A 17,626-nucleotide genomic window follows, 5' to 3' on the forward strand; every position below is an offset into this window, starting at 1 on the left:
AAAATTTATTCCTAAAATCATAAATCAAATTATTAAATTTCTTGAAATTTTATATTTTTCAAAAAATATTTAATTAATCATGTAATTTTTTCTAAAATAATTTAATCTCAAAAATTCTTAATTTATTATATCTTACTCAATAATTTTTAAAAATATAAGTAAAGAAAAAAATACATATGTTACTTAAATCATGTATGTTATTTTAAAACTCATGTATCTCTAATTTATTAAAAATAGATTTTATATTTTTTATTAATATTTTTTAACAGACTATTTCATACAAAAAATTAAACATGATTTAAAATTTTTGTACGTCCAACATAAAAGTAAAGCCTAAAGACTTTGTTACAATATTTTATGAATAACAACCAAGCTCTTGTAAGATATGGTATGTCTTACTTTAAATTAAAAAATTCATAAAAAATTCTTGTTCTAATAGATTTTGTATAAAATACCAAATAAATCTATTTCAAATAATATTTTCATGTTGCACATCATGTTGAATCATTATTGTATATTCTAATTAAATTGAAAAATACACTTCACTTTAAAATCTTAATTTTTTTCTTTTAAGCACATTGATGGATCTAAATATTAAATGCAATCTTATTATTATTATCAAACTTCGGTTCATCTTAGAAAAAAGATCTTAGTTCTATTTAATAAATAAATAATTATTGTTTAGTTTTTTAGTCAACCAAAACAAGTATTCTTGGATATGTATTGCTATAATATTGTAGTGTGTTGGACTATGTACCAAAAAAGAATGTTTTAAAAGCTGTTGCTATTTGTACAAACATCTCTTGAAAAGTTTGAAAAATTCTCAACATCATACAACTTTTGGATCTCAACCAAATAACACATATTATATGTCATCCTTGAAATAATATTTAAAAAGTTTATAATTTTACAACAGAAATTATATTCAACACTCAAATCTACTCTGATTACATACCAGTAATAAAAAATAAAAAATAAAAGAAGTTTCAAAAGAATTGAAACATTAGTTACATTCTCGCTATAGTTCATTTTTGGTTTTAAGCAACACAAAACCAATCAACTCAGAAAAACCTCATGCACATCATCTTCAAACGATGTGGGATCCCACTTGCATCCTCCAAATGATATTATGTCACAAACCGCTTTTTTTCAGCATCATTTCCACGTATACTTATAAAAGACTTCAGAATCAGTTTGGCGCAGTGTCGCTATTCTTTGATACATAATTAGTATCAAAACTGAAGCACACAAAGAGAAAGAAAAAATAGACAAAAAGAAAAAGAAAACGAGTCGACCAGAATGGTCGGTTGCTCTGACACAGAAACACAAGTAATGAATCTCAATTTGACTAGATGCACATCGTGACATTGTTCACATAGGCCGTAGTTACTTAGACAAATAAGTGAAGATGGTGTTGTGGGTCTCACTAGACTTGGAGACCGAGACCAAGACCGAGACCGATAGAACACGACAGAGCAAAAGACCGAATCCTGCAACGCTCAGCGAGAGAGCGACGGAGAAAAATTAGGGTTTGGAGCTCAACTGAAACGGGAGCAAGCGCACTTTTACGCCCTTTTGCAAGGCAGGGATCGGGGGAGCCATAACGTTCACCCAAGAGTCGCACAATAATGATGCGACACGGAGATAGAGAGAAGGAGGAGGAGGGAGGAGAATTTGGAAAGGGAAGAAGGGCGCCGGGGCATAAAGTCAACAGCGAGGAGGATTCGGTGATGAATCGTAGCGTGCTCGTCTGTATGTTTGTTTGTTTTTTTTTCTTTTCCCGCTGGAATGCGCAAAAGGGGGGGGGGGCTGACCTGCACTGTTCACGCGATAGCTCAGTTTAGGAATCTCTCTCTCTCTCTCTGCAGTTGCTGCTGCGAGATAGGCTGCGTAACCACAGGGAAGCAAGCCAGCCAGGCTTACCGAGATTAACAGAGAGCCGAGGCAGAGAGTCAACGTACCGGACCCTAAACTTAGTATCGTTGGTTGAAGGGAGGCGCGGGTCACGGGCAGCGTCAGGTCAGAGCGCAGTCCGGCCAGCAGTGAAGGAAGAAGAAGAAGAGAGCAGAAAAAGCGCACAAAAAGAGAAAAACCCAAGAAACAAACACAAACAAAGGGAAAGAAATTGAAAGAGAGGAATGGGGATATGATGGGGTTGTTGTTGTTATTGTTATTGTTCCGTTGAGTTGGACGTTGGGTGGAGAGACAGTAGCCCACAAGGAAGGTTGGGTTGGTCAAGATTGTCAACACCCGTTCCGTGCGCCGGTAAATCAGGGGTTGCTCATCCCTTCGGAAAGGGCCCCCTTTCTCTCTCCCAGTCTGCCTTCTCTCTTTCTCTCCCTCTCTTTCTCACCACAGCTCTATCACGCTTCCATGTCGTCGAGTCAGCTCACTGTGCTACCCCCCCACCTCCTCGTTTGCTCGCTTTCGTACTCCCTGCGTGAGCCTTGCTCGTGACACAGCAGTATTTGGAGTAGTTGCAGCGGTGGTAGCATTCTCGCTGGTCAGCGTCGCGTGTGTGCTGGAACCTGGGACGCATCTGAGGGGTGCGATTGTTTTGTTAGGTGCCTGTGTTTTGTTCGCGTGCTTTCATGTACTCTTCTTGAGAGAGTCTCTGTTGTTGCGGTATGTGGGTTTGGGTCTCGCGGATGTCTCTGGGTACGTTGGATTGGTCTTTTCAGCGCGGGTGTGTTCAGTTTCCGTTTCTTTGGGAGTGATGTCTTGACGTCTACTCTGGTTATCGATTTTTTCCTTTTTCTCTTTTCGGACACACTATGCGACAGCACAAGGAGTGAGTCTGACAGGGTATGTTCGGATGCGTCGTGGATCAGTTTGTTTGTGAGAAATGATATGTGCTTGGTAGGTGTTAACTGGAAGGTCGACGCATAGTTGAGGGTGGTGTGGGTTGCATCCGGGTTGTTTGGAACGAGTTGCGGAGAGCGCGGGAGAGATGAAGAGGGGGGTTGCGTTCAGCGCTGGAGGAGCGTCGAGCAACTCCAATGGCGGGGCGTCATTAGTGTCTCCGACCTACAGAGGTGCCTCAAAGGTTCCTCCTAGCCCAACATCTGGGCTCGGGTCCCTGAGCCTGGCGGATAGAGATGGAGGACAAGAGTTTGCATCCATAACCACATTTGTTCAAGTAGATACATCGAGCTTCCGTGAGCTCGTTCAGAAGCTGACGGGAGCATCCGACTCGGATGTGGAGAAGCTTCCAATCACTTTGCCTTCACGCCAGGCCTCCCGGGGAGTAGCCGACAGCAACGCGCACAAGATGGATGGAACGTACGGTGGCCTTATTCCCAAGCCTGTGGGCGACTTGAGTGCTCGAAGGCCTGCCTTCAAACTACATGAAAGACGGCAATCTAATCTGAGGAAGTTGGATGTGAAGGGACTGGGTGCTGCAGCTGCATTTCGCAAGGGTGTTGCTGGATACGGATGTGGTTCTCCCACCCCTGATCTTTCACCCAAGTTTCCTTCCTGCATCGCTAGTCCTGTTACTCCTCTCAACAAGGATGTTTTCGAAAGTTTACATGCGCCCACCACCCCTACTTCGTATGAGGGATATCCTTGCGTTCGCCCAAGGGACGAGCTAGCCAAGACGGAACGGGATCCCATTTTCTACCTTCAACCCACCCCTGAGCGGCCTCGACAACAGCCTGAGCTTTTAACGCTTTTCCCTCTCACTTCCCCTCGCGTTTCGGATACCTCATGGTAAGACATTTTCTAAGTGTCAGGAGATAGAAGGACGCCCCTTCTACGGATGTATCATGAACCTTTCGTGGCCTTACATTTCTTCCTGCAAGTACAGTGCGGACACGTGAGTCTTGAATGAATTTCGGCCAACACCATCTCCGTACATGTGGATGCATCTATGGCATCATCGAATCGAGCGCAATTTTGTTGCGGGACACCCTGTGAAGATGAGATGTGGGAGTTGATTAGCACATTCTCCGGTTAGTCGCCACAGTGATGTAATTGGAAGTTGCTTTTCTCCCCGTTTGAGATTGTCTGCGTAGACATGCTGGACTTGCTGACTGTAATTTTTTTTTTTTTTTTTTTTTTTTTTTTTTTTTGGCGTGGCATGAGCTTGTCTCTGTCAGTTGAGCATCATCTTCTGTGGAGAGGGGATGCCGGATTTTGCGAGGAAGCTGTTAGTGGGCATCGAGTATTTGAAGGAGATACTGCATCTTCGGAAGAATTCCTCGCGGGTTTTTCACGCTGGAGGGTGAAGCACATATCATTTGGGAATCACAGCCATCAACTCTTACATAGAAGATCCCAATGGTCAAGTCTCAAGTATGCGGAAGTGCTCCAATTTTTTTGTACCACGCAGGAACTTCAACTGGGCATACTTCTCGAATATACTCTGCAATACCTGGTGACGAATGTGAGAATCAATTCACCACGCACAGCCGTCCCTTCCTTAAGATGTTTGTTGCGACTGTACGGGAAATGATAGGCTTCTAATTTATCTTTGGTACATACTTGGTAGTCGTTTCTCTGGTACTGCTGTGTGTTACAGCCTCTACAGACCCTTTGTTCAGGGGTTTTTGATACAGACCACGAACATGGTCGCTTTGCTTGTCAAATTCCTCTGGGCATGGGGCCGGGCTGTGCGCTGGTACCTTTTCGTTTGTAGACAGCTTAAGTTGTTTTCTTTGAGCATTTAGAAAGAGACTTATGGTGCAGTCTGATACGTGACAGGCATCAGTGAGATTGTACATTTTTGATGCCCCAGCCTTAGCATTTTTCTTTCTGGTTGTCAAGTTGTGATCACAAGATGGTTAATCTATACCTTACTTGCGAAAATCACATCACTGTTGCCTCTTTCGGCTATATCCGACTGGCTGAATTTAGTTCTACGGTAGTTTTACTTTCTGTGGACTTTCGAACCTTTTCAAATGGAAATGTCCAAGGAAACCATTCCATGCGATGAATTGGAATGCGACTCCTCCAGACATGTCTTTCCCTCTGTAGAATTGTGACTTTCGTGAAAACTTTGAAAACGTTCCCACACAACGAATAGAATGTAATGTCTTCCATTTACCCAGCAAACTATGCTTAATGTAAGCCATGTCGCACAGTTATCCATCGGTGTGTAACCGACCTGCGTCTGGTCAATATTTCTAAATTCGATGATATACGCCAGGGTTCTTTATCCAGTAAGTTCTTCTGATGGCGATGGAGTTTGCCGAATTTTCAGCCAAGTAGAATATCCACAATATTCCGGTATTGATAAATCCGCCTGTAGCCACGGATGATTCTTTCTAAGGAATCTAGTCTTCGTGGTGGACTGTACCATTCATGTGTGTCTATCGTCCAACCTCGCCCATCGCCTTTGCGAGGGTGTGAAGAAATGGCCACTCAACTCGCTCTCTTTTACAAGTGAGCACTTACAGGTTAGATCACTGATCTATCACCCTAGGACTGAATGACTCGTGTCTACGGGATTAGACAAGTCGTTGGGCAGTTATTCCCCTCGAGTATGATGTACATCTTCAGCCCTACTTTGCGAGGTGACTTCCACAGGTTGCATCACACTCTAGGGACGGTCAAGAGACCTCCCGCCTTCAGCGTTATCACAAGTATGGCAATCTCTGCGGTTGCCAGCATGAGCTTTTTCCAACGGTTCCACAACACCTCGATGAACTGGTTGATTCACCACAGTCCATGGCGAACCAGCAGAGCGACAACTGGAAGGTTTCCATGTAATCCTTTTCGATGTGCTCTAGGGAAAGTCCCCTCTCTAAAGTGCTTGTGTGCTCTCCCCCAACCAGCTATTGCTAATCCTACTCACGACCGCAGCACGAGAGTCAAAGTGTGAATCGTCTACACAAGCCCACGGTCTGCGAACACCGATGGTGTGTGTAACCCACAGAATACTTAGGAGTACACGAGCGAGGGAATCGGCAATCCATGCAGACTCGCTCTACCTATCAACTGCTGCTTCTAAGGTACTGTCAACACACTTTATGACGTGTGGATTTGGTGCGTCAACGATGACCATCTTATGACTATTGTAATTTCGATGCATGGTCCAATGTTAAGAACCAGGTCCTCCTCCTTCATCCTCAGAATGAAAACAACACATCTCCCAGGACCACATCCCGCCCGACCCCCTGCGCCTTTTCTCACTCTCCTAATAATATCTTTGAATCAATACGTCTACTCATACTTTTTGCTGCTGGGGCTCTCTAAATTAGAATGAAATGTAGCAAGAATAAGAAATATACTCACGTTGACCTTTCAATGCATGAATCTATTCCAAAAAGTCATCGTCGTTGTGAAGGCAACGTATTCAAGGTACCATTCTAAACACTGCACATGTGTTTCCTCTAATAAGAGTTAGGCGAACTATTTATGGCAACCTTGATCTTTACATGGAAATGCATTGTTGGAGGGTTCCCTTTGGGCCGGAACCAGGTACTCGGGAGTCCCGAGACTGACTCCTGTCGAGCTGGCGATGAAGGGAGAACAATGGCTTCGTCTTCTGTGGCAATTGTGCCAAACCCACTGGTAGATTCAAACCCTACAAGTCAAGGACTTGAAATTTTCGATCGCAGTAACTCTTGGGCGATATATGCCCAGGCTATGGACATGGAAGGGATTTCTTCGGCGCGAACGGGTGGCAGGCTCTCACCTTGTCTCTAATGTGAAGTGTTCTCGTGCCGTCCCTGTTTTGTTCGTTTCCACTCGAGGGATTCCAGGCGATTCGCAAGGTGATGCTGTATCCGGTGGCAGCAGGAAATTATCACGTTCGACGTCATGATGTTCATTCCAATCATCCTTTGCTGGTATGCTTCCTGCTGCGTTCACAGAAATAGACGATCTGTGCTGCCGAAGTGGGTTCTTCCACTTGCACTTGCACTTGTTAGCAAAGTCCTATTCCACATGAGGAGTGAACTGAGAAGCTCTTCAATAGTCCAAGCTTCATCATTCACAACCTGGTAGACCACTGATACAGTAATTCACATGAGATCCTACATCTTTAATATCTCCTTCGGAACCTGAATTCATCCATTTTCTTGTCGCTCTCAAAAAGCTATAACCTTCACATTGATCATGTGCGATTCGAAGGTCAAACCCTGCTATCATACATAATTCGAGTGCAGATCAGTTGTGACACTGCTTGCATGAGGAAAGGGAATTTAAGAAAAAATAAAATAAAACGAAATGAGGAAGATGCCATTTACAACTGCTTTTTGAGCTAGATTTGTGAAAATACAGATGCAGAGCGCTTGTCAAATGTCAAAAGCTCCTGCTAAACCTAAATAAACACAATTGTCGCCTTGAGAATGGTGCTTGTATGCACGGTCCAATCGTAGATTTAGTTATGTCTAAACATGAACCGAGGAGGTATACCAAAGCATTGCAGGAAGGGAAAAAAAAATCCAACAAAAAAAACCCATCACATTTGAGTAAGTTTGACAATAGTTAATAGCAACCTTTGCACTTAGGAGTGTTATATCCAAATATAAAAAAATCACTAAGGTATAATAATTTTTTTTTTTAATAGAACAAATATCAATTGGGTACAAGTAGAATATAATTTATATTTGTTTGTATATAATTAATTTTAATGATTTTTTCTCAACTTTTATTTGTCTTATTCAACCAAAAGAATATTGCATAATTTTATTCTTTAAAATAATATATAAATAAATTTTCTTTTCTATTTTTTCACACTGTAATTAATTTATTTTAATTAAGTAATAGTTAATAAATAAATAAACAACTACTAAAACTTCCTATCTAGTTTAATTTTTGCTTGTTTGCAAATTTTTTTATAAGTTATATAAAAAATCTTTTATCTCATATTTAGTCATTCTACAATCCACACAACTTTATACTTAAATAATAACACAAATCTATTTTCATTTTTATTTATTTATTCTAAAAAAGCTTTCAATGACTTATGATATAATTCAAATGAATTTTCTAAATTTTTGAAATAATGAAATCACAAATACATAAAATAGAAGAATCTTATTTATCTAACTATCAACTAAATTTGATTTATTTACAATATGATATAGTGAACTGTAAATAAAATTAATATAACAAGTAGATTTAATCCATAATAAAAGGTTTCAAAAATAAAAAAAATAAACAAAAAAATATTGATGGCATTTCTTACATCAAGATAATCATCACATCCAATTCATATTATCTTTTTTTATTGAATTTAATAACTTCTTAAAAATAGTAATGATTATTTACAGCTCGTTTTTTTATATTTATTAAGTAAATACATCTAGTAGTTGATTAGTTTTTTTTGCTAATTCTTAGATCAACAAAATGTAATAAAAATATGAAAAAAATTCCAACAAATTTTATACATTTGTCTTAAAGTAACATCTTTTTATGTCATGCATGCAGAGCTACAAGAGTTACAAATATTTTGTATATATATATATATATATATATATATTTATACATATAGAGGTGTAAATTTAATTATCTTATTAAAATTATGGATTTATTAAATTTTTTTACTACAAACAAAACATGATATATATATATATATATATATATATATATATTATTCAACAATAATCATGCTAATTTTTTATATTTTGTTTACTAATTATTTTTATCTACATACTTATGCAATTTTTGGAGAAATTATTTTGAATCAAACTAACAAATCCAATTTTGTTTGTTAACAGTACTTTTAATTATTTCCATAACTATTTTTTATTTTTTATAAATCTAAATGATGTACTTATAATTTTTATATTACTAAGAGTAGATCTAAATATTACAACATAAATATATAAATATATTTATGTACATCATTTTGATGAATAATAATAATAATAATAATAATAATAATTAGAAATTTTAAGAATTAAATATTTTTAAAGCAAAGATCCACTTTATTGTCATTGATTATAAGATATTCTAGTAATCTGTAAATTTTTACTAATACATCCAAAAAAATTTAAAGATCTAATTAATTAATTTAGCATTATGAACTTATATACATTTATAAATATTTTTGATATTATTATTTTTTGTTAATACTATATTATTTCTAAAACTTGTTGTAAAATCTAACTCTATACTTTTAATATTATTTAGTTTATTATTTTAGAATACTAAAACTTAAAATTATTTTAACATTCACAAGTTAAAGATGAATAATATATTTATTATTATTATTATTATTATTATTATTATTATTTTACTTTATTCAAATAATTTGATAAAAAATTATTATAATAGTAGAAGGTTTTTAACAACAAAGAATTATTTATTTAAGAGATTTCAAATAGATGATAAAGAAAGAATCTATCATATTTTAAGCATGTAAATTATAAAAGATTATAGAAATTATATGATTTACCTCAATCAAAAAAATAAAAAATTCAAATTAAAGATTTGAATAAGAAGATTATAAATATTTAGCTATATCTTTGGATTATAACAAATTAATAAAAAAATTAATTCAATAATTCTTGATGCAATTGGGACTATAAAAGAAATTTCCTATTAATGTATAGTTTATAATTTGGATTGTATTATAATATGAATCTAAACTAATTTCATGTTTTAGTAGGAGTTAATTACTAATACATGGCCAATTCTAATTGAAGTTGTCATTTACTTTTTAAAAACTTCATATTCTATCCTTATATTTAAGAAATTACTAAATTGACCTATATTTTTAGTAAATTAATCTACTCTCATATTCTACATATTCTTTTAAATGAGGAGATTTTATTATATTTATATTTAATTCCATCAAAGATGCTAATGATCCAAATTGATAAAATTCAATTTATGCTATAGCAATAAAGTCTAAGGATCTTTACAAAGATTTAGACTTTGAGAAGTGGGTTGATTTAGTAAAAATGTGGGTCAATTTAGTAACTCCCTATATTAATCATGCTAATATCTAATATCATTTTTCTGCATTAGAATTGAAAAGATAATATAATTTATTATTTTACAAAATTATAACCAATATTTTTCATAATATCTATATTATGGTTTAAATTATAAAAATCTAATATCAAAAAAAATCCACAAAAAAAATCACCAATAAAAATAAAGTTCTATATACACATTAGCATAATTGTATTAAAAAATAAATAATAACTTATGAAAATTACAATTCAGAGACTATTGTTTTAAATCTGATTGGATTGTAATTAGTGTTATAATAATTTTTAAAAAATTCACTAACCTAATTAAAATTACATATATTTTACACTATTATATTATCTCTTAAAAAAATATCACATTATATTGACAATTTTTTAATTTTTAATTGCATACCAATATACAGTTATCAATTATGAAAAAACCAAATACTGTAGATTTCATAAAAATTTATTATAATGCAATTTGAAAATTTTAAATGTAATAGTTCTATTGATTGGTAAATAAATCCTGACATTTTTTATTTTATTTTATTTTATTTTTTATTTTATTTTTGAGATTGTTGAGTATATAACTATGTCAGAAGTTCCAATATTTTTTTCAATATTTTTTTCAAAATTACAATTTGATTAGCCAAATTGGAATACAAAAACATATGTTCATAATGTAACTCACAATCATTAAAAAAAAATTGACAAAATTGACCTAATGATCACATATTAAATTTTCCAAGAAGGTGAAACGACATGGAATCAATTCCCAATATCCTCGATGGACCAAGTGTGATAAAGGATAAGGTCAAGCACCCCCCTATTCAGCAAATTTAATGGATTCAATGCACAAGATTCAAACCTCAGCCAACAGTAAAATGGTCTTGAACGAACCCACATGCACTACAGTAAGACGATACTTCTGTTGACCAAACCAGGAGAACTAATTACCTAAAGAATTGCACGGAGAACAGTGTCACATCCTTAGGTTCTCACCTGCCTTGCGATAGTAACATAGCACTCCCTGCACTTCTCCATCTATCTTCATTAACATAACTAAAAGCTTATGGTAGCCAACAAAAAGCATTGAATCACCATCTTGATGCAATTCCACCCTCAACTCTTCTGCACAGATCAGAATACAGCAATGTACTGTAATGGACATCCGAATAAGCAGTTCCTTGATTCTTTTCCAATGAGCGAAAGTTGATCAGTCCATACTGGATTAAGTATTTAATCCTTTCGATCAGTCGATATGGACTTGTAAAGAGAGATATTAATGCTTGTTCAGAAGATTGATACTTGAGCCCAACATTACATGAAGTAGCCGCGTTAGTCTTCTCCCCTCGAAGATCAATTGGAAGACAATATATTCTGAGAACGGTTTAATACGAATGACTTTTCAATTCAATCAAAGGTTTTGAATATGTTCTCACTTGAATTGGCAAGAAAAGCTTGTACTCGGGAGGCAACTCTTCCTCGGAGTAGAGTCGATCTGAGAAGTAAATACGCCGGATGCGGCAGTTGGCGTGCACTTGCACTCGCAACGTCTCAACGTAATTTGTTCCATATGCTCTCCGCGTAAAGTCGGAGAGGTTAAACTGAATTTGATTCCAACCCTCGTCTAACCGCATTGGCATTGTGCAAATAAAAGGTTTAACACGTGTTGCCGACTGCAGTTGAACGAAGCGGAAACGTTTGATTGAGTAAGCAATATGCTGCCTAATACTGCATAATGACTACATACAATATCATCTATCCATTGGCCCGAAACAATCAACACTTTGCCCACAATTACTCAAACTTGTCTACCTAGGCTGCTTGCGTTACCAGGTGACACATCCTGTAACCTGCAAATGAAATTATATGAACTTAGGGGTTAAATAAGAAACAAAGGAACACGAAAATGAACCTGATAGTTAGAGGCTCGAAACCTGCGTTTAATGTTCTTATCATCCAGTACTTGGACTTCGAATGAGAAATATTTTTTCATATTTTTAATGATCATAACCAGGAATGGTAGCCTTATGGCCAATATGTCTTTACGGTCAACAGGTGCTGTTATGAAGTTGGTGCTCACATTGGTGCCCATTATCTCCAGCACACTAGACTGTATGTCCTCATCGGTACATCTCTTGATGTGACCATTTTGCACTGAAAGACACGACAACAATAAGAATTTGTATTCCAAACTATTCTACCTTAAACTCTCACTAAAGCAGAAGGATTAGTAAGACTAACCAACCTACTTGCACATGAAAAGTAACATCACAATTTCACTTACCCAAGTTAAGAACTAACATGCCATGCATGATAGTTTAAAAGGCAGATTTGGAAGCATAGAAGTGGTGAAAATCACTCCTTTATATTACAATGTAGTGCAAATGAGCAGTGTGAACACTGCGTGAGGACCAGCATACCTTCCTTGTCCCATATGTGCAGAGGCTTAGCCCTATCACAAGCCACAACATACACGCATTCGTAAGAAATGTCAACTTTTTAAAATAATATGAATAATAATTATTGAAAAATAAAAAATAAAAAAATCAAGCCAATTTCACAACAGTGTAACAACCTACAATTGCCAAGTTAATAATAAATCTTCCACCACTCAACACAACCTGACTAACAAGAAATGATCTACAACCGAAACATAACAATAACACTACATTATAATGAGGAGATCAGCATTCACCCGATGCTGTATAAGATTGAGAGAAAGCCGGCCTGAAACGAGTTCCGAAACATGCTGAAGATTTAATATACACCACCAGAGACCTCTTCTAGCCTTTTCTTGGATAGAATCCGATTGAAATCTGGTCGAGATGTCTATACCAACAACACATAACCACTGCTAATCAGAACTACAAGATGATAGATATCAGAGAAAAATTTCACTTTCCATGCTATTTTATTTCACTGGTTTCAACAGAAGCAAATAATCTTCAGTCAAGAGGAGGAACCACGGAGCAAGTGAATTTATCCTCTCAATTGAGACCTACTGAAAATAAAATAGAAAAAGATATGTGAAAAGTTTCACAAATAGTTCTGCAACAAGATTGCAAAACAAGTTCACCGCAATGTTTTTTTACATTTATGAAGGGATGCGATTTCGGAGAATAGAAATAGAATCCCTTCCTCAACATAATTCAATTCTCCGAAATCAATAACTTGCTCTTGACTACAACTGAAAACGATCACAAATTTCTTGAACATCTAGCTAGTAACCTAGTGCAGGAGTGCCCTGAAAGGGCTACAGCAGCCTTAGGACTCACATGAAAGAGAGGAGCCGAGGCAAGGCATAAACTGAAGCATGTAACCTTTTCAAAACAACTTCAGCTATTTCAGATACCAAAGGTTTTGAAGACAAGACAGAATATGATAAGACTCCTGCCGACTGGTTGAAGTACGTTAGACACTTCCAGTAAAAGGATTTTACAACATCCAATCCTCTAAACATAATTATCACGAAGGCAGAAGATTCGGAAAGCACTCTTTTTATTAATTACATTGATTCTGAAATTCCTAAACTATAAAATGACTCGTTCAATATGGACCGGCATATTGCTTGACTCATAGACATACTTGTAATTGCACTTAGTTAGCACAAAACTTCAACACAAATTATGATGGAAAGAAGCACCAAGGCAGCTCTGTAGATTGAGCAATTCTAGCCTTAACGCTTCAAATTAGGATACCTATGCTACACAAACTACCATTTCACAGCATGCAGAAAAAACTCTACAAATAGATGAATGCCACAAAACCTATACTCATCAATCACATTACCTAACACCAGAGCCAGGACTTGCCACATCTTCACAATCCATGTCAATGTCACTAAACGTGAAAGAGTCCTGCTTAAGCCTTAAAGTATTGTTCAATGGAAACTACAAGGTGCTAATCGCACACGAGCCTACTTAACCACTTCCATAGTCAAATTTGCGACCTGGTCGAGCCAAGGAGCAACCATTCCACCAGAAAAGAAAAGAAATCGACACGGGCTTGAGAGCGAAGATGGAGTGTTAAAAGAAGAGGCGAACACATACCAGGTCCTTCAAAAGCAAGAATGAAATGACAAAGAAGAGCACAAACAGGATCTCTGATTCCCCCAAATGCACGAACCTAAACACACTATCAACTACCCTCGTCAGCAGCGATGGCTGCGTCACTCGCTGCTGCCTGCGCATTACGAACCTCGACTCCTTCCTCTTCCGCAACCTTGCTTCCTACACTCTAATACCTATCAATTGTGTTGTTGCTGTTCTCTTCTTCTCTCTCAGCCTCACGGTATCCTCACCATTAAATCGTCACATTCACCACCTTCATCACCCCCGCCACCAGCTTCTCCATGACTCTGAGAACATGACCCGATCGTCTCTTCTCACAGCAGCATCAGCAGCAACGATGCGAGATCTCATGAGGTGTAACCTTCACTCCTGCGACAATAACCAACAGTCGCTACGGTCGCCGTTCCCCGGTCGACCGATCGTGCTTCACTTTGCCATCCGCTGATCCTGACCGTTCGTATTCAGGTAATCTCTATTGTGCCCACAAACCAGCGGGAACGTCAGCGTTGATTTCGAGCCTCCCAGTCTGACGTCATCGTTTTGCGTAAGTGAAACCCTGGCTGAACACTGGGCACATGTGGAGATTTAAGAGGCTGTGGAGAACGTTCTTGAGAACCAGGGGCAATATTATTCTACAATAATATGTTAACACTTAAGATTAAACCTATGGGTGTACTATTCTACAATAACATGTTTAACATGTTCTGAGTGTATTATTCTACAATAACATATGTGACGTTATCCACAGCCTCTTAACTCTTTAACATGCCATTGTAGAATAATACACTCATATAATGGAATAACAAAGAAAGTAGATAATGATGTCATGATTTTTAAAATCAAAGATTAAAAAGAAGACATTACATGGTTGCAATATATATATATATATATATATATATATATATATATACATTTATATTAAATCATAGAGCTTTAGAAATTCGAAATTAATAAAAAAATAATAATAGAATTGACCTTTGATACTTTCTGTTAAATTTTTAAAAAAATTTAGAATTAACCTCAAACTTATTATATAAAAGCAAAAAAATTAATTGGAAAACTAAGAAAAGTTTTTTACTTTAACCTAATTATCTTTATATCTTTGAATGTCTTTAAAATTTTAGTAAAAAAATTAGCTCTTATTATTAAGATTGGTATTTCTTAACATATATTCAAGTTTTTCTTCATTTTTTTTATCTTATTATTAAATTATTTATTTTTAAAGTAATATAGGAGTTTAAATGTTTTAAATTATTTATTTTTGATTTTTGCTTTGGCATAAGGAAGTGTAAAGTTACATAGAATAAAAAAGACAAAGTTATTGAGATATCAATCCTAGTAACTTCTAGGATATTAGCCCTAGAAAATACCTAGTTAGGAAAGGTGGATTAATATCAAAAATTCCATTGCCAAGGTTTTCGCCTCTTAGTATCAATCTAAATCAAACTTACAAGAAACTACTTCTTGGTTATTGACGTGTGAAATGAGTTTGCCAACTACTTTTAAGGAACAAGTTGCAGACTAAGTTGATTTTAGATTCAAGTGGATTGAAAATTTGGATAAGTTATAGGCTTAGGTAAGATTGAAAAGTTAATAAGTTGGAGACTATGGTAGGTTTCTCAATGCAAGTTGTATGAAGGTGAAGAAGTTGTTTTATTATGGATGTTGTTTATGAGAGTTGTTGTGGCATATTTAGTATTGTCTTGATTTAATACAGTGATAGTGAACACCTTGTTTTGTAAGTCTTACATTGTTTACACAATGATCTTTTTTGCAAGTATATAGACAACTTGTTTGTTTATCTCTTGTTTGATTCTTTGTAATATGTGTAGAGAATATAGATGTATTGGTGGTAGAAGGAGCAAGGTTGAGGTAGTAAGTGGAAATTATGTAATGTTATCATATTATATGAAGTCTTGCTTGAGAATGCATTGGACACTTAGTTGTAGAAGATAAAAGAAAATTGCAATAATAATTCCTAAAAACTCAAATAAAATCATATATTAATTGCATTTGAAGCTTAATAAATGTTGCTATGTTAGAAATAATGATAAGATATTTATTTAAATAAACTATAGTAATTTTATTCTTAATATATATATATAAAATAAAGAAAAAAATGCATTGGCTATTGGCTATTGAATTAGCTATAAATAATCAAATTTTGATCAAATCTAATTTAATTTTTAAATAAATCAAAAAATAAATATAAAAAAATCCTAAATAAATTTTAGTTGAATTCTAATCAAATCCTAGACAAATCTTAGATAAATCCTAAACAAATCTTAATCAAATCCTAGACAAATCCTAACAAAATCTTAAATCCTAAACCAATTATTGTCATATTACGTGTGTTCTTACTTGAGAATGCACTGAGCACTTAGTTGTAGAAGGTAAGTAGAAATGCAACAAAAATCCTACTAAGTTTAATATAGTTTTAAATAAACTTTAAATAAATCTTAATAATCCTAATCAAAATTTGACTAATTCAAAATAAATTTAAAAGAAGTTATAAAATAAACATAAAGAAGTCCTAAACTAATCTCAAAGAAAAATAACAAGAAATCTTAAAGCAATATAAAAACAAACCTTTAAAGAAATAATAATAATCTTAAAGAAATATTAAAATTTTCTAAATAAATACTAAAAATAGAAATACTAATTAAATATTAATCAATCCTTAGATCAAATCCTAATTGAAACATTATTTGAACCTTAACCAAAGCCTAGATCAAATCTTAATGAAATCCTAATAAAACCCTAAATCCTAAAAAACTCATAGATAAATTCCAATCAATTTCTAGTCAAGTTCTAAATCAAATCCCAAAAAAATCCTAATCCTAATCAAATCCTAGATCAAATCCTAAGCCTTAACCAAACTATGGATAAACTCTAAATTAAATCTAAAAGCAAAATAGAACTTCAATAATTAATAATCAAACCATTGATATCAATTCAAAATTTGTACACTTCTTAATATCTTAGTTAAAAACAAACACAAGAAAGATGAAATCAATCGCACTTATCAATTGAGAGAAATGCAAGCTAATCCAATTAGGTAATTGGTGACCTCCTATCCCAACTTAAATACTGAACTTCTAGCATCAATATGTCATTTTTTAATTATTGAATTCCTCTAAAATTTCACCTAAATGTTGGAAATCACGTCTAATATCTATAAAAAAAAATCACTTCAATCTAATTGACAAATTCTTGAAAAGCTTAGAAACACTCATTAATCCTCAAATTCCAATTTTTGAGACTTCAATCTACAAAAATCCTTATATACTTCATTCTAATTATTTGATTAATCTCAAAATTTGCATACACATTTTCAACTAGTATTCAACATATTGCTCAAATTTCACTTATATATACACCACAAAACTCAAGAAATCTTCAAATTTGTAAACATATTTTTATTTTTCAAATCCTAATCCTACCAAGAATATCACTAACTTTGAAAATCTCTCAAAATCTCAATATTGATTTAAATGACATGAAACCAATGCTTAAAAATCTCTCTTTAAGTTTTTTCTAAAATCTTACTCTTTGATCTACCAAAGAATCCCAAAGTCATCATATGGATGCAGTTTTAAGTCTTAGGATCTGATTTCGACTTAGGTTGACAATTGGTCCTCTCTAAGTATCAATTTTTAGTAATTTGAAGTAAGTTTC

General features: G+C 34.9%; 4 protein-coding genes across 9 annotated transcripts; 3 read left to right on the forward strand and 1 right to left on the reverse strand.

Annotated features, from left to right (window-relative positions):
• The first annotated feature begins 1,363 nt into the window (after positions 1-1,363).
• LOC112285083 (uncharacterized) lies at positions 1,364-2,729 on the forward strand. The gene is made up of 2 exons (XM_024525617.3): positions 1,364-1,727; positions 1,869-2,729. The coding sequence occupies exons 1-2, from the start codon at positions 1,629-1,631 to the stop codon at positions 2,127-2,129; spliced, it is 360 nt and encodes a 119-aa protein (XP_024381385.1). The 5' UTR covers positions 1,364-1,628; the 3' UTR covers positions 2,130-2,729.
• On the forward strand, positions 2,190-5,087 carry LOC112285082 (VQ motif-containing protein 31). The gene has a single exon (XM_024525616.3). The coding sequence runs from the start codon at positions 2,951-2,953 to the stop codon at positions 3,713-3,715; it is 765 nt and encodes a 254-aa protein (XP_024381384.1). The 5' UTR covers positions 2,190-2,950; the 3' UTR covers positions 3,716-5,087.
• Positions 5,088-5,816: 729 nt separating this feature from the next.
• Positions 5,817-6,651, forward strand: LOC141045656 (uncharacterized). 3 transcript variants are annotated; one of them, XM_073535523.2, is made up of 3 exons: positions 5,817-5,954; positions 6,273-6,303; positions 6,424-6,651. In XM_073535523.2, exons 1-3 carry the CDS (start codon positions 5,917-5,919, stop codon positions 6,649-6,651), a joined length of 297 nt encoding a protein of 98 aa, XP_073391624.1. In that variant the 5' UTR covers positions 5,817-5,916. The 3 variants fall into 3 exon arrangements, with proteins under 3 accessions (XP_073391624.1, XP_073391623.1, XP_073391622.1); XM_073535522.2 differs by lacking the exon at positions 6,273-6,303 and having other exon boundaries at positions 5,825-5,954; XM_073535521.2 differs by lacking the exon at positions 5,817-5,954 and having other exon boundaries at positions 6,205-6,303.
• A 3,814-nt stretch (positions 6,652-10,465) lies between these two features.
• LOC112284503 (uncharacterized) lies at positions 10,466-14,291 on the reverse strand. Of its 4 annotated transcripts, none has more exons than XM_090251765.1 (6): positions 13,928-14,291; positions 12,574-12,707; positions 12,299-12,330; positions 11,959-12,032; positions 11,315-11,551; positions 10,466-11,003 (listed from the first exon to the last, which is right to left on the reverse strand). In XM_090251765.1, the coding sequence occupies exons 2-6, from the start codon at positions 12,624-12,626 to the stop codon at positions 10,995-10,997; spliced, it is 405 nt and encodes a 134-aa protein (XP_090107891.1). In that variant the 5' UTR covers positions 12,627-12,707; positions 13,928-14,291; the 3' UTR covers positions 10,466-10,994. The 4 variants fall into 4 exon arrangements, with proteins under 4 accessions (XP_090107891.1, XP_073391239.1, XP_024380118.1 ...); XM_073535138.2 differs by having other exon boundaries at positions 11,791-12,032; positions 14,179-14,289; XM_024524350.3 differs by having other exon boundaries at positions 11,791-12,032; positions 14,004-14,286.
• Between the last annotated feature and the right edge of the window lie 3,335 nt (positions 14,292-17,626).

This window comes from Physcomitrium patens, chromosome 7 (genome assembly GCF_059467195.1).
Source record: "Physcomitrium patens ecotype Gransden chromosome 7, ASM5946719v1, whole genome shotgun sequence".
Classification (NCBI taxonomy): domain Eukaryota; kingdom Viridiplantae; phylum Streptophyta; class Bryopsida; order Funariales; family Funariaceae; genus Physcomitrium; species Physcomitrium patens.